Here is a 23,146-nt window from a genome sequence, read left to right as displayed (position 1 = left end):
GCCATGCCTACTTATGAACCGGCTAGATCACACGGATACTGTACATACGATTACATATCAGATGGATATATGTCTAGTGTTCACTCCCGGAGAGATCAAGCCTTTAATGTAATTCGACGACGTACTCGGCGCATAACATGGTATAAGGTGGAGATATCCTCTCGATCTTCATTTCAAAGAAAACACACTCGAGGGCAACACTTACACTGTTAACCACATCATAGATCTACCCTGGGGTGCTTTAGCTAGATCTCTGTGGCTCTGAATACTAGCAACGTCCTAGAGTAAAGAATCCCCCACTGGTCTAAAACGGCATGAATAATAATTGCCAAGTACTCTAGATCCAGATGGGCAACGATCTCCTTCAATGGTAGACGACCACTCAGTGGCCCTGCCCTACATACTTGAGCACTGGATCTAGAGGTACATACTTGCCAATAATGACATGGTTTATGAGGTGGAACATTAGGCTGATAAGGATTTAACATCAGACGACGCGCTTTTATGTATACTCTACGCAGTACTACGCAGTAGGCGCTGCGCGTATCCGATCTGATAAATGCACACCGATTGGGTCTTTACAATACAACTCATCTTCAGCTCGCAATTAATCTGTTCAGCTTATCGTGGCATGAAACTATGTTCATGGTTGGGTATGTTGTCAAAAGCACTGGCAACACACTCCGTTGCTTTTTATTCGGTAGGCGTTAATTTGGGTCGCTAAAGATGCATTAACCAATGATAGGCAATATTCACTCGAGACGTGGACACCTTGTGAAACACTCCCGATGGCGATGGCCATAAATAAATAAAAACGTCCACTCACGTTGTCATACTCATGGTCCCGCGTGCATACACATCGGCAGTAGGGTAGGTACTCTAGAGCACTATGGAGTGATCTACCTAGAGTACCCCTCACACACTCATACAGCTCATACAGCTACCTACATAGCTCTCGCAGCTGCCAAAAGAAGGTCGCCAAAACACTTACGTCAAACATCATCACTCGCCAGTTCTGCGAAATGGTCGAGGAAACGAGTTACTATGAACTTCTCGGTGTTGATGAAAATGCAACGGCACTTGAGATAAAGAAAGCTTATCGCAAGCAAGCAATTATTCATCATCCTGACAAGAACCTGGATGATCCCGACGCCCCTATACGATTTCAGGAGGTATGAAATATATTTCAGTGCACCGGGGTTCCTGGTTTAGCTGACAGTCAGGTGAAGATTGGAGAAGCATACCAGGGTAACAACTCCACGCCGTGTATGCGCCGGGGGCCTGATTCTGACACTTTATAGTATTGAGCGACCCAGCTCTCCGTAAAAAATATGATACCTTAGGAAAGGAACATGCTAAACCCGAGGCTGGCTTCGGTATATCTTCATCTACATTCAGTTGAATTTTCAAAAGTTTGCTGAGCATTACATAGACGATGCACTTGAACTTTTCAACAAGATATTTGGTGGCGACGCTTTTCAGGACTGGTAATTCACATTCACATCCGTGCTGTACCGTACATATAACTAATTTTTTTGAAGGGTTGGCGAAATATCCCTATTCAAAGATATAATAGCAATAATGGAAATCAAAAACCGCGAAAGTGACCCCGAAGAACCAGAGTCTCCATCGCAAAGTTCTACGTCTAGACCTCCACAGTTTATGGTCACTGGTATGCCAACCAAGTCTATACGCGGTTCTTTACTATTCCATATAAGTAATAACCAATTTTGATAGACCAATCTCAAGAATTTCCCGAGGAAGCGCGTGCCGCTAGAAGGGCTAGGCGGAGGAGTGGGGGTTCAAAGGCAGTACCACCGATGAGTAGAGAAGCCAGGGCGGAAGCGCGAAAGAAGGCAGAACTCGCGAAATATGAGCAAGAGAGGCAAAGAGCGCGCAAAGAGAGAGTTGAAACTTTATCAAATAACCTGATACGAAAACTTAGTACCCTAACAGACACTAAAATGAAAGCCTCTGATATCCGACGTTTCCAGAGAAGTATTCAGGTACCAAGATTTATTATGTCACTCTTTATCTTTTATAACGCGCGGTGATACTAACTATGCTTTTTCTCCCACAATTAAGGGAGAGGCTGAATCTCTTAAACTCGAATCATTTGGCCTCCACATTTTGCATACCCTTGGTGATATTTATCTATCCAGAAGCCACGCCTTCCTCGATAATTCAATCCCTGTAGTAGGCTCAATTGGCTTCTGTGCAATGTTCAATTACGTGATAGAAAAGACCACCGACATTACCGAAACGTGGGGGACACTCTCTTGCGCTATGGGTGCACAGACTGCAGTCAAGCAAATGCATAAAGCGGAGGAAATGGGCGGAGACGAGTGGACGGTAGAAAGAAAGGCGGAGATTGAGCAACTGACTACCGGCAAGATTTTGTTGGCGTGTTGGAGGAGCACCAAGTTGGAGCTACGAAAAATTATTCGGTACTTTATTCCAGCTTGGCTAGCCATGAGATTCATTTAAACTAATGAGGATGAAGTGATGTTTGTGATCGCGTTCTCAACGGAGATGAGGAGTATGACCTGCAGAAACGGAGGGCCGAGGCTTTGATAGTCGTCGGGGAAGTTTTTAATTCTGTAAGCTACACCTCTCGTACGCCAAGACACGCATTACTGGTTTAATAATGCTAATATCTACTGCTATAGACATATCGAGACTCTACAGACGACCCCAGCGATAATATTTACGAGACATTGCTTTATGGGGCGTCTGAGAGATAAAGTTAGTAAAATATGTAGTTTATATAGTTTATGGTGTATGGTCTCCTGGAGTGACACACTACTTTTAATTATTAACACTATTAACAACATACCCATATTGCATCGCTTTCCTTTTTCTCTCTAGATCCTTTTTTGCTTTTACTATTATCGCCTTTCCACTATACTAGATTCAGAATAAGACTTTGCTACCTCCAGATACTTCAAATCAACGTATTGAGATACAACCATTGGCAGAGAGGACCAACACGCAGTTTCGGCGGAAAAGATGATTCTGGATAAATAGTAATCAGTGAGATCAAATATCAGTTTGACAGCTCACCGTGCCAAGAGTCCTTGCCTACCAACCGTCAGCGTTGGTGAACGACTGAGGCTAATTGAAAGGTGAATATAGCTATCAAGCCGGCCCTCATCAACTCGCCCGGGCCAGGCCCGGGAATATTATTCCCAATCAACCAAATGCCCCCCACACATCCGAATCCAGCCTTGTGTTCATCCTTGGGCAGGAAAAGTAACGAATTTTAACTATAATTCTCCAGTTTAACACGTAGAGAAGAAGAAATATAGAGATATAGCCACCCCGGACATTACATCTATACAGGCTCGGCCTCTGAATAAAACATTGATTTATTTTGGTTTGTTTGGTTATTTTCCAACATCGGACGTCCCTGGACGCACACACTCTTGTACTCTCCGAGTGATATATCATGATCCCATTAGCTTTTTTTGTTTGTTTGTTTGTTTAATTCATTAATTACATGCAACTTTACAGTTATGGCAATACCCCTGAACTGCCCCTTCTCTTCCACCTCCTCTCACGTATTTCTGACATAGGAAATGAAAACACTAGAGCCCTCTTTGTTCTATTCCTCGCTTCCAGCGTCTTTCAGCGTCCCCCACCCATACCCTAGTTCCCTTCTCTCCTCTTCTGCGCTCTCTTCCTGTCCATTTCTCTCGTATCTCCATCTCGCGAACTGTTTCCAGATTTTTGTAGCTGCTTCGATACCACTATGATCCCATTAGCTACTACCAGTCTCTATCCAAATAAAGTTAAGGCTTTACAGGTGATTTTTTATTCGTGAGCTAAACTATAGTTCCTCTACTAATATATATATGCTCTAATCTATGACCATGATTGCGCGTTGGGTTTGAACTAACTACTTATAAACTTATTCCAAGCATTAACTACAACACCGGCTTCAAAGGGTCATATATTAGATAACTAGCCACAGGAATATTTTTATCAGATGCAAAACTTCCAATTGCACGCAGCGACACCATCGATCGCACCTATTTTGATTACACCACGCCAAAATTACAACAATTGCTCCCAAGCTCGTTTTATAAACAACAGCAGCAGCAATCTATGCCGTGCCTTATTATTTCGGTCAAAAACATTGCATGCGCTCAACATAAGTTTCATAAATATATATCATTCATTCAGCATAAACAAATCTGCACTATCTCACTAAGGATAATGTGGTGGTTTGTAGTGCGATCCCGCATATGGCAGTTGGGTCCCCGAATATACCGGCTGTGGCGAGGGAAGTACCTGTACAAAACGTTCCTCTCCCGCACTATAAACTAATGGCGAGTGTGGCTGTGGCGGTAATGATTGTATAGTGGTCTTTGCATTCAAAAACTCAAACTCGTTATCAGCCAGGACAGCTTTCCCGGGCCCATGTTCACGGTGGGCTATTCTCCCGATGAGGTAGGATGACATGAAGATAAAGCTATAAGTTTCAGAGGGGTTAGCAAATTTAATAGAAGAGAGAATAAAGGTGGTGGTTATAGCATACAAAGTGACAGACGATATGATGAATACCGTGTACTGGGCTGGATTGTAATGCATTTTATGGGCCCAGGCATCGGCTTCTACCATACCGACAGCGCAGCAGACCACTAATGCGAGCCATAGTACCATGAATACGATATCCCATCCCATGGATATCTTGGGTCGAAGAGTGTGGCGTAGGTATTCCCATAATGCATAAACGCACCATATCATGGTCAATGCGGCCTATATCACTCGATTGTTAACTTTGATTTTTATTGTTTCTTTTTGCTGGAAGAACTTACAGCAGACATGCCGAGAAAGGGGGTGACATATCGTGCATAGGTTTGTCCAGCCTCGCCATCATCCCCCCCGCCACCATTTGAGGATGATGAATGGGATCCTCCTCCACGCCTCGGCTCAAAAAGTAAACTTCGTTTTTGAAGAGGGTAGCCATAGTTGGGGCCAGGTTTTGGAACCACTATGGCGAGGATGGCAATTGCGAGAAGGACCTGTAATGTTCGAAGTACAACGAAGGTTGGTGATCGCCATTGAATTCTGGTCCTGCCTGCCATCTTCTCCTCGTTTTTTCCGGAAAGTAAATAATTAGGAGATTTTTTCCCAAGGGAAGTGGAGAGAGAAGGCGCATATATGGCTTTCTTGACAAAGGAATCGGGGAGGACAGTTTTTTAAGGTCGTCATGTTGAGGGGGCGTTTTTTGTCGCACAAAATAGTTGCACAGACAGTTAGTAGGATTGATCTGTTGCACGTTGTCAGACAATACAGGGAAGACATACGAATGTTTCACAAATATTGTCCAAAAAGAGACTAAGTCGATAGTCCCCATAGTCTCTGAGTTGGATAAGATGTATGTGATATAGGATGGTTGTGGCTAGGTGTCCCACCCTCTCACATTCTTAGACCTTTGCGGCCCGTCTCAAGACCTAAAATGTCAAAACCAGGAATCTTCCGAGGCCTGACGGCTTCACCGAAAGGCCTTGTCTGTCTATCTGAACATAAAGGTGGTCAATATTACTGGGGTGGGGGCAGAATAATCTTAAAGGTTAGGACGACCCCTGAAAAGTTGGGCCAACCTCTTTCGAGAGTCTTACACATCCATGCAAGTTGCGGGGTGCCAATTGATAGAGTCATCTGAATCAGGTTCGTTATTGACGAATGATTGATAACCTGCAACAGCAAATTTTGATGTGTTTCACATACCTACCAAGCTAATGTAGTGTGAAAGACCTCACTGATCTCATGACGGACTGTGAGAATCCTCTATGAGCCTTTTGTTAAAAGACCAATTGTCTTCATGTGGAAAGCTGTAGGTTTATATTTATTCTACACGAACCTTCCGCAGCCCCGAGACGTACATATATAACTTCAATAAATTAAAGTAGGGGGAAGTGCTTATCGATATCAAGCGAGATCGATCGGGGCAGGCATGCTCGCTTCCTCTCTTCGACCCCTTTAAATTTACTCGGAATCATCTCCGAGCTTCGGTGCAGCGCATCAATCAACCTTATTTTGACGCACAACTGATTGAATCGACTTACTCTACAAAGTAGTAGTAGTTGTAGTGAAAGAAGAGAAGAGGTTGTAGTGTTCGGTGTGGTAAGTCCTAAAATATTAGTGCCGAGTCAATTGGAGCATTAAGAGCTTCATAATAGAGAGCTTTGACGCCCGACGCTGCAGGATTAAGCTCGGTACCTGCCTGAGATACCGGCTTAACTATGGCCCGAGTAAAGATAGCCCTAGATAGAGCACATACTCGGGTAGAGTGCGTACCGGAATAGAGATTCCTGGGTCTGTAGAGAGAGGTCTCAATTGCTCTTGCTGGAATAGGATTCCCAAGCAAGCTCCCCCGGATTTTGTACCTACATACATGTATGTACTCCAATTTCAGGATCTGAACCATATTTATTCTGAGAAATTTGGTCGCAGATATCAAAGATGGCCAAGAAACATTGGCTCGTAATCATTGAAAAGCTCAGGATTGAAAAGCTCAGGATTGAAAAGCTCGCCTTTGATTCAAGATGATCATGAGCCGTCCCTTGAGGAAAGTGTTCCGGAAGACTTAAGCCTGCTGCCTGCAGGTCCGAAAATTGATAATAGCATGCCACTTAGATTGGCTATCCAGCCAAGTCCGGCGACTTAGATATGAAAATCTTTGTACTCATCACGCCATAACGTAGCTCGAGCCCAGGCTCAAGCTCTTCTCCAGACTTCTCCACGGAATAGTTAGTATATCAGCGCACGAGCCATGGGTACGAGCTTTGCAATTTGAGTGCAAAGGTTCCGAACCCAATATTTTATAATCCGAACCTATCCGACGAATCCAATTCCACATGGCAACAGCCGGTCAGAGCCATCTTTACTCTTACTCGAGTTAGATATGAAGCAGCCAGAGGAACCTGAGACCCGATTCTTTGGGCCGGTGCATCCCGAACAGATGAGCTCGAGGAATGGCTGATGGCAAATGGTGAAAATCTGTTTGGAGGTTGAGGACTCGGATGAGGATGAAGACTCGAGCATTTTTATTTTAAAGCACAACGTTTGGTGTATCTTTAGATCAGACGGATTACATGTGTTATCTATCACTTTAAAGTTTCCCAGATCGATATCGGCTCGGTCGTACGGCTAATATAAACACATCATGATAAATCACTCGACTCGATCCGCACCACACTGCCGCGTGTTTTTGTTCAAGCCAGCCGTTGGCTTAGGGGAACACAAGCACTATACATAAATACCCGCCAGTATGAAAATTGGGCGTACGTAGGTGCGTGCGTATTCGTGGTACAAGATACGGTGACATCCGCGAACGTGGCACGTGCATGGGAAATATACGCCTCTTCTCAATTGATCAATAGCACGATGCGTGGAAGGCCAGTAGGGGGTTAAGTTTCGGAAGTTATGTGCCTACACGTACATGTTTGCGATTGAGAGCCATTTCTCCTGTTGACTCCAGCCAACGGTGTCAACAACTAAATCGACACTTCGAAACTGCCTTTGATCTCCCTTTATCGCCATCAATGCAGGAAGACTTGGGAAAAGATGCCCTTTCATGCTTCAATCAGCTCTCGAAAATTTTGATTGCAGACACCCTACCATCAATCAAAGGTCACAAGACATAATTTTTAATAGCTATCAGAATTTTTTTGCGTGTAACATTTGAATATCAAGGGCCAGTCTCGTGCTAAATGTTTTATGTCTGCAGAAGCTGCGACAAAGGTCTAGGACTAAATAGAACCTTCATCACTCATAGGGATCCTCCAATTACAAAAAGAGGTACCTTGGGATCTACAATAAAAAAGGTTAGATGATTCAACTGGTTAAATTGCATGTTTAAGCTTCCGCTGAAAGAAAGATCTACTATGCTACTATCATGAGTAGGCTCGGGCGTAGGCTTATCCTGTCCAGTAATAAGCATCTTTTGCCAGTGGCACCTTTCCGGCCGGAGAGGGCTTGATTTCAGAAACATGTGTTCACCTGCAGGTCTTTGGCTTTTCAAAAGGTCGTCCGAACTCTTCCGTTTGTGATAGTACGCCTGCGTCAGGGAAAAGGCTTCTAAAGCCACCGCCTTATAAAATTACTAGCAAACGGTTATTTCTAACCACCCAAAGGATCTTCCGGTTGCTGAGGCGTTGTGGCATACACTTTAGAAAAGGGGTGTGCAAATTCTGGCGCGGGCCTCTAGACCAAATCGACTGTCACCGGTAGTGTAAAAAGTTCTCGCCCTTGACATGGGTTCATTAATTGCTACAGAGTATCATTGACACTATTTACTTGGCACCGACCGACATATAACACATAACACATATCACCATATTAATCTCACATCTCATCAAAGAATATAAAACTTTTCCAATTCCCTCTATCTGACCAAACCGAAAAAGCAAAATACCCCCTAGTGATTATCCAGAAAAAGGCTAACAAAATAGCAAAGCAAAGAAATCTATATCCTCCTCCTTCTCCGGGCGTCCTTCAACTGCGCACTAGCACTCGAATACACGTCTTCTCCGTCACTCTCCCTACCACCTTTAGCCCTCTTACTTGAGGAGCTTGGGATGCTGGGATGAGTGCCGGGATAGTAGCTTCCCCCTGGCGCAAGTTCTGCACTAGTGGGAGTGGAGCTTGAAGAATTGCGGGTGTGTTTGCTGTCGCGAGTCAATGAGCTTGATCGTGAACTCGAACGGCGCGGCACAGTAGACGGCGTTGGAGAGGATTTGGTAGAAGGGAAATAGCTGGGAGAGTGCGCGGGTGATGCTTGTTGGCCGCGAAATGATGAAGGCGAGTATGAGGATTCGCGATTTGGAGTAGGGCGGAGACCCTGCGCATATAGAGGATCGGTGGAATCAGGCATGAACCGTTGCTGCCGCCCAGGCCTTGCGAGGGAGGACGACGACGAAGAGTTGGACGAATAAAAAGATTGAGGTCCCCCAAGTCCTGTGAATGTTTGATCAACCATGAATCCTGGTTCCCCTCTAACAGGAGGATCGAGAGCGCCGCTCCGTCGTAATTCGTCTAATTCTCGTTGCAATTCCTCGGCTCTTGCCATGTCTCGTTGACGCTGCGTTTCTCGTTCAATCTCCCGTTCAACAACCCGTTTTTCCACTTCACGCTCAATGGACTCGTGAAGTTTCCATGCTTGCCATTCTCGTTCTTCCATCTCCACAACACCGTCACCGCGCTGGCTTGCAGCCTTGACGGCTGCTAAAGCGCGCTGCAAAAACACCTCCTCGCCAACTGCCCCCTCATCTTGCCACCCGTCCCCATCACTACCTATTACTCTCCTACTTTTACTATTGCTATTGTTCAAAAAATTAAAAACTTCGCCCTCAACATTATTAGTAACTCCGCCTTCAAACATCCTGTGCTGTTGTACCAACATATCCGTACTCCTCCCCTCTGATGGTCCATATCTTTTCGGTATTATTTGTGGAGTTCGCGGAGAGACCATCCCTAGACCGCCTCCTCGGAAAAAGCATTCTCGATTGGCTTGTCCATGAAGCTGGCATGGGCCATAATGCAGGTTCCGCTGGCACCGATGAGCCAAAGGATTGTGGAAATCGGGGATGCAAAGATCCCGAGAGGCACAGCAATCACAAGAAGAGTGGTGTATAGCTGAGAGGTGGTGGCATTAACAGGACCTACAATTATGATTAGCCTCTATCTTTATTTCACTCTTCATTCCAGGAATACTAACCGATTTCCAGGTTTCTACCGCCTAACTTTCCAATACCCCACATGCCTCCGATCACAAGCAGGATCACAAACAGCAAGAGCAAGTTTGTCAACAAACTGTAAATGCTGAGCATTGCAAATACTACGGCATAATTGCTCGCATAGTAGCTCAAATTGTAGCTTGCACGACTCTGTACCTCTCCAAAATTGGCGGGCTTGGACAACCGCTTGAAGTCGAAAAACTCTCCGAGAGGCTTCAAGTTGCTGAAGCGGGATGCCAGAGGCATCTGTCTTCCCTCCTGCTAGGCATTAGCACGATGTCTTTGGTTTGGGGGGGGGGGGGGGGGTTGAGATGGAGATGAGGCCACTTACGGTGAAGCGACCAAGGTTAAAGCGGTCAGTTAACATAGAGATTGGGATTGACATCCTTGACATTTAGTTGCAGCAACCCTTGAAGCTATTCACGGGACAGTAGATTGATGGATGGACACAAAGAAGAGAGCGGCTGAAATCGCTCGTTCTTGGTGAGAAGGTTTCTTGGAAGAAAGTGAGAGCGGGGAATGGGTGCGCGGCGGTCTTATGCACAAAAGAGGGGAGTTATTGGCCGGTTGAGATGTCAATGGTTACAGTGAGGTCTACGTGGCCGATCGGTGGGTTGGTGGGTTGGTGGGTTGAACAAATGCGATGTTCTGGAGGGTTTGAGGGTTGTGTCTGGGTGACGGACGGATAAGGGGTCTTAAAGCTCAGGAGAATATTGTGGCTGTGTTGCGTGTGGCATGCCAGAGGCCACGAATCAACCGAGTGATTACGCAAGACTCGAGATGACTGGGAGCGAATGAGATTGATGAACTGAGGAAATAATTAGCGATTCTAGGATCCCGGAGATTCTGGGTAGGGCTGCGACGGATTCATCCGAATCGTCCTACACACATAACTACATGTACTCGGGGCCCTGTCTAGATTAACAGTTGAGATACTCTAATCTACACATTTAGGCTTCAAGAGTTGGGAACTGAACTGTGAGGCAGATCTGAAATCGAGCTTCAAAGGGTAGATCGCGTGCTCTTCATAGGGTCTCACTCGGGAGGGGCCAGGGTGGTTTATTGAAACAAAGGGCAACACTTATGGTATGCCAAACAAAACATCAATATCAAAACTTATGTATGTACTCTATCGATATCGGTGCTTTCGAGATAATCTATCGGTATTTTATCTCTATATGTATCCTATCTATCGTCAGTTTGTAGTCTGTCATTCTGGTGTCACATTTCCTCCATCTCGTATTCGAACGCGAGTGCTTTCTGCCTGCCTGTCCTTCGTCTTACGCGTTAGTATTACTCGTAGCAGCAACCTAAACCAAACATAAACACCGCAAGTATTATAACCGCACCACTCACTGTCATTCTTGCTGCTGCCTGATTGACCGTTGGCGTTGTGTCCCCCCACTATCACCCGCCATCCCCCATGACGAGCCAATGACCACTGCTGCAAGCAAAAATAACACCCACATGCCATGCACCGAGCGTTGTAACTTGTTTCTGCCCGTCTTCTTGCGTCCCCGTGAATCCCCTCCCCACAACACCGAACCGAACCGGTGCGCTTCCAGACTTTCCAATGCGACAGAAACTCAATCCGTAGACTCGGGACTACCCTGCCACGTAGTTGTTTAACTATGGGCAGCATTAAGCGGCTGTTGTGAATGGGAGATTATCAATTAAGGGAGGCGGTTACACTCCCATGGGTTGGGTTTGGGTTGGGTTGGTTTTGGTATGTGATGGATGCTGGTTAGTGACTGTATGTAGGTACAACTGTCAGTCAAGCGCATTAGTTAGTTGGTAGGGCAGTGCGGATGCGGATACGGGATGGATGCGGGTTTTAGACTCGTTTGTTGTGGGTGTTCTTGTTTTTCCACGGCTTTCCCGATGATAAAAGAGATGGGGATCCCGCGAGGGTGTAGACTCCTGGTATCAGTACATACGGAATCTTCGTGAACATCAAGTTTGTTAATATTTATTTCCTGGCGAAATACCACTCCCTACTGAACCCATAAAAAAAAAAAACGGAAATCCACAATCATCTCATTACCTACGATGTCATCCTTCAGACCCTCTACTTCTTCGTCTTCCACTTCTACCTCCACTTTTTCCTCCAGTTCAAGCTCTCGTTCATCTTCTCGCTCCTCCACAAAGTCGTCAGAAGTGCGGCTGTTGATGTGGTGGCTGGTGCTCAAGGTTCGCGCCACAGAAAACAAATACCGTCGCCAGAATGCGAAAAAATGCACAAAATCACGTCTCGATGACCTTCCTCCTACTTATACATATGCATAAATATTTTCTCACTGTTTCATCTTTTGTTGTCATCGTTCCTATGTATAAATATTGCGACACTGCGCCTCATGACGGCGGGCCTATCTGGGGCGCACAACGATGTTGCCAGATCTTTTTTAGACATTCCTCTACCGAGGCGCTACCCTGTCCTCACTGATGCCCTTTAAAAGCTCTCTCTGCTGGCAGTGATAACCAACGACAATCAACGAATATCCTCATCTGTATCAATTCGATTACAACAACCTCTAACTTGACGCGATGAGGTTTTCTATCCTCATTTCGTTTCTACTTGTCGCGTTAGCGACGACTGTTTTTGCATCCTGGTCTGCTGAAGGTGTGTGCTTTTGATGCTGTCTGACTTTAAGCTTGGACGGGATTTGGGACTGACAGCTATTGCTACTAGACCAAGAGATCTTCCGAGTGCGTGACGAACTGGAGCTCGCCGAGGGTGAAGGGACCACCTTCTATGGTATGTTATTTATTTTTTAGTACATACCCTCTTCCCCTTTGGATTTGTACTAATATTCCCCAGAATTTATCGGTCTTGGAAAGAATCACGGAGCTTCGCAGGAGGAAATTGGTCGCGCCTACAAGAAGCAATCGATTCGTCTACACCCCGACAAGCAAAAACACCTTCCTCCCCCTGGCCAAAAGAAGCTCACCAAAGCGCAACTCGCCGAGTCCAAGAAGCGTGCCGAAGAACGTTTTGCCCGCCTAGCTATTATCGCTGATGTTCTTCGTGGAGAGGGTCGTGCGCGCTACGACCACTTTCTTAAGAACGGGTTTCCACTCTGGAGAGGCACCGGGTACTACTATGCCCGTTACCGCCCCGGCCTCACCAGTGTCCTGATCGGTCTGTTTGTCTTCTGCGGTGGTGGATTGCATTATTGTATTTTGTGGCTCAATGCCAGACAGCAAAGGGCCTTCATGGAACGCTACATCAAGCACGCCCGCACTGCAGCATGGGGTGAGGCTGGTATCCCGGGTATTGCAGATATCCAGGCCGCCGAAGATTCTGGCTCCTCCGGCGAGGCTGCTCCACAACAACCGATGAATCGTGCACAGCGCCGGACAAACAAGGTCGCAAAGGGCAGTTCCGGAACTTCAACTCCTGTCCCCGGCCCCAAGGGTGCTGGTAAGCGTAAGGTTGTTGCTGAGAATGGAAAGATTCTCATCGTGGACTCCGCTGGTAATGTCTTCCTCGAGGCAAAGGACGAAGATGGCAACAATGCCCACTACCCACTGGACACCAATGATATCGAGGGCCCAAAAGTTCGCAACACGTTTCTCATTAGACTGCCGATGTGGTTCTTCAACATCACTATTGGTCGCTTCCTCCCGGCGAAGAAGGTTGTTGATGAGGAGTACGAGGAGGAGTACGAGGAAGAGGAGGAGCTTGTCGAGGAAGAAACTGCAGCTGCCGGTGAACTAAAGGTTGTGAAACCTAAGAAGAAGGGCGTCCCAAAGAAGGTTGAGAGTAGGGGAGATGGCATGCCAAGAAGGAAGGTGGTTGCCAGGCCGGCTAAGAAGCAAAAGTAGATCTTTGTTTTCCTTCCTTCCGTTATATAGATTGATTTACTTTATGTTTTTATACCTTACGGATTGGGAAAAGTTTGCCAATGTTTGGGGATTGTTTTATGTGTATGAATCTTGTACCTATCTCCGCGCTACAGTTAGTCAATTGGTGAGGAGGACGAAATAGAGTGGTACTATGATGCAATTCACTTTGACTGTTCCATAACCTATGCAATGTTGTTTCGGAGAGGGATGTTTGATATATCCCATTAAATAAACTTAAATGTACAGGTTTGGGTAGGTATAACATCGATACATATATCTGCGGCACTACTACGCATCAACGGCCCAACACCAGGATTATCCCCCATTAGGTCGCCGTACACACCAGAGGCGGTACATCAGACGCAAATGAAGTAATAAGGAGGTCACTTGCCATGATTACAGGTTATTCCCCTCCATCAACATACTACACGGTATATACCGCCCCAACGATCATTACCCCAGCAGCAGCAACAGTAACACAACAGCGTCGTCGGCGACAGTGAGTGGGGGCGCCTCTATTGCAAGTTAACCTGACCGGTGGGTGGGTGACAGTCTCTCTTCAGAGACTACCTGGCCGGTTCTTCCTCGGGCCCGCGGAACATCCAGGATCCACTTCGTCTGTTTATGTCGATCTCAAACCCCAACAACATCCCTCCCCTACATATAACGCCACTATCTCATCTTCTGCCGTCATGGGCATATGGATGTCAGGGTCAGGGTCGGGGTGAATATCGACGGAGAGCTTTCGGCCATGCATGAGATATCACTCGATATCGCACCACCGAGGATTATTTTTTCTAATTCATCATTTACAGTCATTCACCGTCGCTTGACGAATACTGCCAGGGACTTCGGGCCAATAGAAATTAAAAGGACTAGAGATCTCGCAGCTTGACTGTTGCCTGACTGTTTCTTGCCATACTTGGACTTCCCTGTTCATCAAGTGGCAGTATTCGTCAAGAGACGGTGAACGACTATAGTTTGTTTTTTTACGGTTCGTTAAGAGTATGTGCAGCCTCTCTGCTATAATACCTGAGGAGGCATAGTGTTATTAGCTTTTAAGTAAGAAGGGGCAGCTTTGACGGGGCTTACACTTAGGTGGTCACAGGTCGTTGATATACAGTGGTGGTGTATGTGCAGTAATCAATTATGTGCACTCCATCTCATAATTTTCTCCCGTGGAGCTTTTGAGTGCGCCTTCAAAGCTTGTTTTCGTACCACACACTTGAGTTGAGCCGAGAGAAATATAGTGGCAGTAGTGTGACTAGGAACGTACTTTTAGAGGCAAAAGATACGAGTGAAATCCTTCTGTCACCACCGGATTATACAAACAAAATCTAACTAAATCCAGATCTAGATAGATACTCGGTACCTTTTTTCAGCATTGCTAAATCCCTACAAAGACCACAGATGTCAAGAGACAGCCCCTGTCCAGATCAGAACTGCATGCCAAAAAAAAAAAAAAAAAAAAAGGTTGAACCCACTGCACTGAGTTAAAGAGCTTACGACACCACAACCCGCAGCCGTCCAGGGCACAAAGAGTTAAACTGACGAGTACGTAATTAAGTGTTATAAATTATATAACCCGCGATACCCGCATATCCGAGCGAACCCAAGCTACTTATGGATATAATATACACTTGTAGCCAGTATCCTATGGTATGGCGTGAGGTTCCCATAGGAAAACGTGGGCACTTGGAGAACATATGACTACATCACTGCTCCCAAACACCATATGTCACCCAGCTGCTCGTACAACTTATTTCATTTTAGCAAGATCAACCGCTACCGTTAAATCTCCTTGTAATAACCCTCAAGGCATCACCTCACTAGCTTATCTTTATCGGGCTACACTTTGTCATCGTCATTTCACCTTATTACCGGTTCAATGCATTGTTTCGTTGAAATCTGGGCCAGAGACGTAAGGGGGTTTACTTTTGCAGCGCGTTGGATTTACATCCAGAACTAAATTTCGTTCAAATATGATGTCTACAGTGAGGTCTTTTTTTATTATGGAGGAGGCGGAGGACGCTGAGTTTGAATTTGAGACATTAACACGTAGGAGTTAGTGCAAGTCTCAATTTACTACGCTTTCAATTGGCTGGTTTGCGAAACATTCCAACTGCAATTCTACCACAAAATCATTGACAGACGAGTGTCTCATGTTCAACCATTGCGCCCTCACCCAATTAATGAAAGTGGCAAGAACAACTACCAAAACCATAACCCCATTCTAACCATGTCCGAACCAGCCAAGGATCACACTTCTGCTAACTTCATACCCCAGCCGGCCTCCATCCAATAGGCCTTATATTCCATTTCCGTTATGGATAACGGACGAACCCGAGTAATCAACACTGCTCGTGGTTGGACTGATAGCTTCGGAGAGCTCTCTGGGTGAGAATGCGGTAGGCTCCCCCACCGTAGTTCCTGGTGCCGGGGGCCGGGGTCTCGTGATTTTATCTACCTTTATGCAGAGTATTCATAAACTGTACCATCAATCAGCGTCATATATCCTCATATATACTTCCTCCTAATACGTACTCAACTCATGCCTATGATAGCGTCATTTATAAATCAAATCCATATCGCATCAATATTGATGTCGGGTTGGCCTTGAAGTGTAGGCTTATTAAAGGGCTGTTGCGGGGTCCGCGACGAGAATTGATGTGTTTATGTTCTGGGGGGAAAGAAACACTGAGATAAAAGAATGTAATAACGATAACCAGGGTTAGGGATGTATAAACAGCGTTTTTGGTAAAGGTGGGGGCGAAGGTGGTGTGCATTTTGATAGTAATGATAGAGACGTTCCGTAGGATGAAGAATGAAGGAAAGCCAGAAGAAAGAGAGGCAATATATACCCAGTTTTTCCTTTGCTGCGTCCTACATTCCACGAGCCTCGTTATCCCACCGGCAGTGAACTGCGGCGTTGGGCCTCATTCCGGAGTAAAAGAATTATTATTACTATGGCCCCCTAGCCAAGATAATGTAAGACAGCATACATGTATGTAGCCTCTATCTAGCAACATCACCGAATGAATCATTGCGTCCGTGTTGTTGCACCTTTCTTTAATATGTGCGAACGTGCACGATAGAGATGATTTTTGTTAATCCGGGGTAGTACCATGTCCATACCATCTTGCCGGATGTGGGAATGGATAAGGAATAGTACTAATAAATACTGTAGGGATCTTTCCTGAAGAATTCGGGTGTTAATATGTTCTAGACTTGTTCTTATCTTACAATGGATCAGTAGTGGGTCTTACATTGCTACGAAAGTCTCAACTGAAGAAGCTCGTGGCTTTGATTCAGAATTCTACCAGGTACAAGGTAGAACCACGAGAGTCAATTAGTCCATGCGTACATATCAATGGAAGTCATGATTCGCCGTCTTGATACCCCAGTGTTCGAGAAAAAGTGCACAGAGTAACCATGGTGTCGAAATGGAGTGCCACGCCTTAACACAGTTTTCATGGTACTGGTGACTTCTCCTAAATCCTAACTTGTAACAAAAACGCATATATCTATTAGAATCGAGCCTGCCTTATATTGGCCGTTAAAAATGAGGAGGATGGAGTAACCTGCAGCATGGATTCACGTTCAAATAAATGATCGCAAACAGGACTAATATAAAAACGAAAGCACGATATACCCATGTGGAAGTGGCATTGACAACCACCGACTCGACAATATCCATCACGGTTGGGGGGATTAAAAATAAGTTTTTTTTATATTGGGGACGCCTGTGGGCGGATGCCTAAATAACCGAATAGGTAGGATATTAGTGGGACAAGAATGGATTGATGGGTGATTCTATATTGGCTTTAAATTTTATGATACGTGTCTTACTCTTTAGCAATTGTGTTCATTAGTATCTGTTATCTTTACCAAATGCTATGTGTACAGAAGCTATATCTATGCACTAGAAAATCAGAAGTACCAGCCCGTACGCGTACGTTGAGATACTAGATAATATGTACTTATGTATAGCAATATTATAAGGCTCGAGCCACCGACTTGAGCTACCGCCCCGCGTAGAAACACAAATCGATATGTGCAATATGCTTCTCATGCGCATGCACGGGTTCGTACTTGTACCTCACGACGTATATACGTATATGATTTCCTCTGTAATATTAAGAAGTCTAGCTACAATTAATCAAAGGAGACCATACTATATATATATAGCTAGCAGCTATAACTACAGCTTATACGGAACACCAATATCGAACTCCCTAAGCCCTTCCGCCTATCGGTTCAAAAAAGGAGAGATACCAGTGATCAATGGGTCTCAATTAAAACACTTTTTTCGAAATAAATCTAAACTATATAGTCTTCCTCATCGTCACCAGGAACGTCTCCTATTGGTTACAGCGCACTACATGTATTTCTAATATTGATTGCATATCATTATTCGACAAAGAACTACTCCCGAGATGGAAGGGAACATGCATTAAAAGGCGTGTAGCTATTGCAATTGATGGATATAAGAGAACAAACACTGACAGAACTACAGCTATATTTTTATATATAAAGGTCGAATTTCCCTGATACCATTTTATCATGAACTACATGTACATACTAACGCTACTCATTGAATGACTTAGAGTGCATACTAGAGCTAATATATCACAGATTACATATAAGGAGAGATGGAGATGAGGCTTAGTGCATGCCTGTACGTTTGGATGACCTAATAATCGCAGTACCGCCCGCACCTCATTTCCTCAGTACATTTGGGCGGCCAAAGGCCGCACTCCGCTTGTAAGATATAATATATTTAATCAACGGAAGGTCAATCTACCAGCCAATATATTAAATATTGCCGCGATCGAGAGGCTTGCCCGAGGCGTTGATATTAGTAAACTCACCGGGGGAAAAAGTGTAGAGAAATATTAAATGCATTCTACCACTCTCTAATTGAACTTAATAATCCGAATGGTATTGCGTAATATAATTAATACCCGACTATATATTTCTTTCAATCTGACTACATACTAAAAAGAGAATTTGGAATGGGTTGCAGTTGATGTATGCCGTAGAGCCGGGAAAGCTAGGTTTCCCACACTACTCGAATTAACCTCATCCACGCGTTTAGGAAAGCTATTAAACCAGACTATGTAGGTACTTGTGATGAAAATACACACCCGATTGGTATTCAATCAGAAGAAGGGTGAGCACGAACCAGCTGCAGGTATGTATGCACATAGCCGTGGTCATGCGAAAGGTATTAATTTCCAACGATATTAGATAATTTAGGATCTACATAGTCATCCACGGTACGTGCGCATATCTCATAGCTCCTGGGCCATGGGTCTCACTGCAGCACGGTACTTTGTACCGGTTTTAGGATCTCGATAAGGTGCGCGAATGTCCCTTGAATTAAAGGTGGAAGAAGTCCCTAGTTTGAATAAAAAACTAATAATGGAAGACCGGTATATATATATATGCGGTTTACTACTAGAGAAACCTAGAATAGTTTACGGGACCAAATTTTCATACTTACAGGTGACTTGAAATTGTGTCTCTATGCGCAATATTCTTCTGGATCGGGGTGCATTAAACCCCACTTCATATAAGTACATGTAGGTCTATGTAATATAGTGATAATTAAATGGTCCCCATAGCTATAGCTATATAGGTCTTCGTGTTTCCTCAGTACCTTATATGGGAAAACTAATATCACTTCAAGATAAACCTCGAGTAGATTGGGGTAGATATGGGAGTCTTCCCCGCGTATACTCGTATTCTAGGCATCTGTACATTGAGCTACCCCTCGAGCGCCAATTTCTCGTGAACCACGGCATACAACAAGTCAGAATCGGGGTTTTAAGTTGGTGAGATAAAGTGCTCAGTTTGACAACATAAAAGTTTGGGGTTTGGAGGTGCCTTGGGTTAAAAGTTACTTTAAATGGTTTGCCGGGCTTTCTGCGCTAGCAAGGATGTAGCCAATAAGAAGTACTGATTTTAGAACGAACCGCAGAATTTATATATCAACAGGATGTCGCGTCACCATCATGCAGCAGAGCCTGAAGATGGGTATTACTGACTCGGAGTTTCTATGCCGTGTTTCAGGCCGGACAATATTTTAGTGTAACACTAGAATGTGTAAATAAGCTCATCAATTACGCCCAACTTTGCAATTTGACTATCAAGCAAAAGATGAATGAACTCAACCATGGGAAGCTTTTTAGAACTTTTAGGATTTCCTAGCTTTTATGGATCGCTCCTAAAGATAAGTAGCTAGAACGTTTTTCGAATTTCCGTTCACATACGATTACTTCACGTGTAGCCGAGTGATATTCCGTGATTAAAATTGATCTCTTGCCCTAAAACGGCCCTTGCGTGAGTGAGTATGCCGTCATGGGAAGTACGAGTAAGGGGGAAGAATTAGAAAATCCTCGGGCAATACATCGGCAATACAAACTGGCAATACTGCATTCTCTCCTCGCTACAGTGCCGCGACTTGCTGTTTCGTCTCAAGCAGAATCAAACGATACACTCTTGATCACCATTGACAGGCCAACTAAGTAAGAACCACACCGAAGGGACCTTTTATCGTGCACATATCATTCCTTGAGAACATATTTTCCGGCAGGATAATATTGACTTCCCGTCTCAATCTTTTTTCAAGTCGACACCTCCAGTATTCTACTTGGCTAAGCAGTGCATTTCTTTTCTCTCCTAGTGAGAGTGGTAGATTTGTGACATTCGGAATACTGTGGAGAAGCTCACGGGAGGGTGGTTCGGAAAGTTGATTGTATATCTAAGATTATCCGCTAATCTATTTGGTAAGTTACACCAAGCTAAGATCCACACCATGGTACGGACGATAGCGGTATATTGGAGTAGTATTGAGGTCTTCAACGACTCTATCGATATATATATCGTCATAGGTCGGCCGGTGGAAACAAAACTATATCCTGGTGATTTGAGGGGAAGGGATGCATTGTCTGGGCCAGTGTTCTCGGCACTATAGTACTAGACTTCTGGACGGGCACCCCACTGGCAGTTGGCCTAGAGAAGGCAGCTGATGCTTGAAGAGGGCAACTTCGTCTGTAACTTCTGGCCAAACAACTCACATATGATGACATTAGCAGGGTGGTGAATGGTTACGTAGACCGACGATTGTCACTCGCTGCTACATACATGCAGGCCTGGTACAAAACCGACACCTAGAAATGTTGGGACATGTCAAGTAGTGCGACCATCATTCCACCCAAGGCTTATCTGCCGATCCCACATGTACTCCAAGTCTCAGGTGCCTAGTTTTAATCTGTGACGGCAGATATATGTTAGCGTTGCGGATGAACAGCACACCGTCTCTGCAATCCGGGCCACCCTCTGTATATATACCAGCTGTAGCATTGTCGAAAGACGAGCAAGAGAGTCGTACTGCTGGGGTCAGAGGTACCGTGAGGGGTGAGGGGCATATTGGTGAGACTGATCAGATAGATCTGGGTTCGAGGCTGGATACGATAGCGATCTAGGTACCTAGGCACATCTGGTGGAGTACTGTTATGTCAGCATACAGGGTGGGCACTACGCTCTAGAGACGACAAGATGAGGATGGAAGCTGATGTTTCCACTCTTCAAGGCGACTTCCTGTCTGATCACCTGGATATGTAGTGCAGTCGGGGAAATGGTGAGGAGTGGGTGTTGGCTGGTGTATATAAGGCGCACGGGGCGAACTACGGGGTAGTCTCGTGCACAATCAATGTTGATAGTTGCACTTAAGAAAAAGCAATATGTGTAGGAACATAGAGAAAAGGCGCCGAGTGAGAATTTATGACTCCGAACAAGACTAAAAGTAATCACATGATATGGTACAGCCAAGCTATTCCTAAACTTTTATCCACAAACACCAAAGAATTAAACTAAGTCTACTCCTCTTCATCGTCATCATCGTCAGTATCACTGTCGCTATTCTCTTCTACAGCCTCCTCAGGCTCATCAACCTCTTCGCCAACCTCCATCTCCATAGCTCCCAGGCACGTTATTCTCCTTTCTGTCTCGTAGATCCCCACCAACTTGCCAACCTGTCGATCAGTGACTTCCTTCTCGTCCACGCGGACCTTCTTTATCTCCCTGTCCTCGGTGGTGTCAAGCTCCCATACTCGGACAACACCACTTGAGCTCGCAGTGATTACGAACAGTTTTCTAGAAACCTTAACTGTAGCAAAGTCTTTTACACGACCAACCATGCCAATTGATTTACCTCCAAGTACGCCAAGAAGGGTGGGGGAATCAATATCGGGAGTCTCGTCCTCTGACGCAGGTTTCGGGAGTGTGGTGGAGTAAAAGAGGATACGACCATCTTCAGTTGATACTGCCAAGACCTCTTCCTCGTCCTCCTCGGTAGAGACACCGGGGCGGGTGAGAGTTAACGGAAGGCTCATGTAGTGAATCTTGTGGATCTTGGAGACTGGAGTTGCGCTAATCCGGCACTTCGGCTTCGAGTCCGCTCCAAAAACAACCACACCTCTCTCGAACGCAACGGCGTACTCGTTTCCGTCGCTTGACCATTCCACCTTGGTACTCTCTCGTCCAAACTTATGAGGTACATCGTCGCGGCCAAACATCAAGACACCGGCCTTACGACCAGTCATCAAATTCCACATCCGAACTCCCCTCTCGCCCTTCCCTACCGAAAGTAGAATCTTTTGACTGGGATGTAGAGCGACATCATTAACACCCCCGGCTCCACCGCCGTACACGCACTCGGAGCTGAAGGTCTCGATTCTGGGTCCGTAGCCGTCCGTGTAGTTTTTGGCGTAATTTATGGGTTTAGCTTTGGGTTTTGGGCATTTCAGCGTTGACATGAGTGCCCAGTCGCGACAGCGGAGGATGTGGATCTGACCATCGAGACCGGCGGAGATGAGCTTTGAGCGGGTGGGGGTGAAGACAAGGGCAGTGGGGGTATTGAGGTGGTGGGTAAGAGTCCCCAAGTGCTTGTTCTTGGGATTGGAAGCAGTGGCGGTTGAGGAGGGTTTTAAAATCCTCTTAGTAGAGGAGGTAGTTCGCGAGAGTATTGAGCTGAGGGTGTAGAGGTGGATGTGTTCGTCGGCAGAGGATGTAGCGAGGATTCGTTTGCCAGAACCAGAGCCAGTTCCAACAGGGGATATTGAGAGAGTTTCTATGGGCGCTGTGTGAGCAGTGAAGAGAAACGAATCTGCAAATGTCGCCGGAAGAGAGATTGAGTTGGTATCTGTCTCGGTGGTCTCTGCAGCTGCTGTTTCGGGGATAGTGACGACAAATCCGTGGAGAGTCTTTTCGTAGGAGCCTGTAATGACCTGGAAGTTGATCCCTCCAACAGGTGAGTCTGAAAGTGAGAGATTGCCTACTGCTGGGAGTAGTGGAAGTTTTGTAGTGGGCACAGCAATTGGCTTATTTGAGTTGACTGGGACCTCGCTCTTCTCCGGAGTAGCCTCTGCAGCAGCAGCGGTGGTAGATTGTCTCTTTCTTTTTGCCATTGCGATTGGAATAAGGGCAGGAAATTGGGCGGATTCGAGTATGGGCTGGTGGTGGATGTTGGTCGCCTAAATCCTCTTACT

General features: G+C 45.5%; 6 protein-coding genes across 6 annotated transcripts; 2 read left to right on the top strand and 4 right to left on the bottom strand.

The window, feature by feature from the left end:
- Positions 1-1,022: 1,022 nt before the first annotated feature.
- On the top strand, positions 1,023-2,744 carry LAJ45_08498 (uncharacterized protein; the record flags this gene model as incomplete). The annotated part of the gene is made up of 9 exons (XM_046118048.1): positions 1,023-1,172; positions 1,230-1,248; positions 1,302-1,376; positions 1,433-1,487; positions 1,542-1,672; positions 1,738-2,006; positions 2,086-2,447; positions 2,504-2,600; positions 2,670-2,744. The coding sequence occupies 9 exons, from the start codon at positions 1,023-1,025 to the stop codon at positions 2,742-2,744; spliced, it is 1,233 nt and encodes a 410-aa protein (XP_045968646.1).
- A 1,465-nt stretch (positions 2,745-4,209) lies between these two features.
- Positions 4,210-5,090, bottom strand: LAJ45_08497 (uncharacterized protein; the record flags this gene model as incomplete). The annotated part of the gene is made up of 3 exons (XM_046118047.1): positions 4,210-4,474; positions 4,541-4,761; positions 4,821-5,090. The coding sequence occupies 3 exons, from the start codon at positions 5,088-5,090 to the stop codon at positions 4,210-4,212; spliced, it is 756 nt and encodes a 251-aa protein (XP_045968645.1).
- Positions 5,091-8,476: 3,386 nt separating this feature from the next.
- LAJ45_08496 (uncharacterized protein) lies at positions 8,477-9,391 on the bottom strand (the record flags this gene model as incomplete). Its single annotated transcript, XM_046118046.1, has 1 exon — positions 8,477-9,391. One exon carries the CDS (start codon positions 9,389-9,391, stop codon positions 8,477-8,479), a length of 915 nt encoding a protein of 304 aa, XP_045968644.1.
- A 92-nt stretch (positions 9,392-9,483) lies between these two features.
- LAJ45_08495 (uncharacterized protein) lies at positions 9,484-10,131 on the bottom strand (the record flags this gene model as incomplete). Its single annotated transcript, XM_046118045.1, has 3 exons — positions 9,484-9,671; positions 9,728-10,004; positions 10,078-10,131. The coding sequence occupies 3 exons, from the start codon at positions 10,129-10,131 to the stop codon at positions 9,484-9,486; spliced, it is 519 nt and encodes a 172-aa protein (XP_045968643.1).
- A 2,159-nt stretch (positions 10,132-12,290) lies between these two features.
- LAJ45_08494 (uncharacterized protein) lies at positions 12,291-13,571 on the top strand (the record flags this gene model as incomplete). Its single annotated transcript, XM_046118044.1, has 3 exons — positions 12,291-12,366; positions 12,436-12,501; positions 12,565-13,571. The coding sequence occupies 3 exons, from the start codon at positions 12,291-12,293 to the stop codon at positions 13,569-13,571; spliced, it is 1,149 nt and encodes a 382-aa protein (XP_045968642.1).
- Positions 13,572-21,475: 7,904 nt separating this feature from the next.
- LAJ45_08493 (uncharacterized protein) lies at positions 21,476-23,065 on the bottom strand (the record flags this gene model as incomplete). Its single annotated transcript, XM_046118043.1, has 1 exon — positions 21,476-23,065. One exon carries the CDS (start codon positions 23,063-23,065, stop codon positions 21,476-21,478), a length of 1,590 nt encoding a protein of 529 aa, XP_045968641.1.
- Between the last annotated feature and the right edge of the window lie 81 nt (positions 23,066-23,146).

This window comes from Morchella importuna, assembly GCF_003444635.1.
Source record: "Morchella importuna strain M04M26 chromosome Unknown Morimp01GS030, whole genome shotgun sequence".
Taxonomy (NCBI): Eukaryota; Fungi; Ascomycota; class Pezizomycetes; order Pezizales; family Morchellaceae; genus Morchella; species Morchella importuna.
The sequence above is the reverse complement of the archived record's forward strand: the minus strand, read 5'-3'. Positions and strand labels throughout refer to the sequence as shown.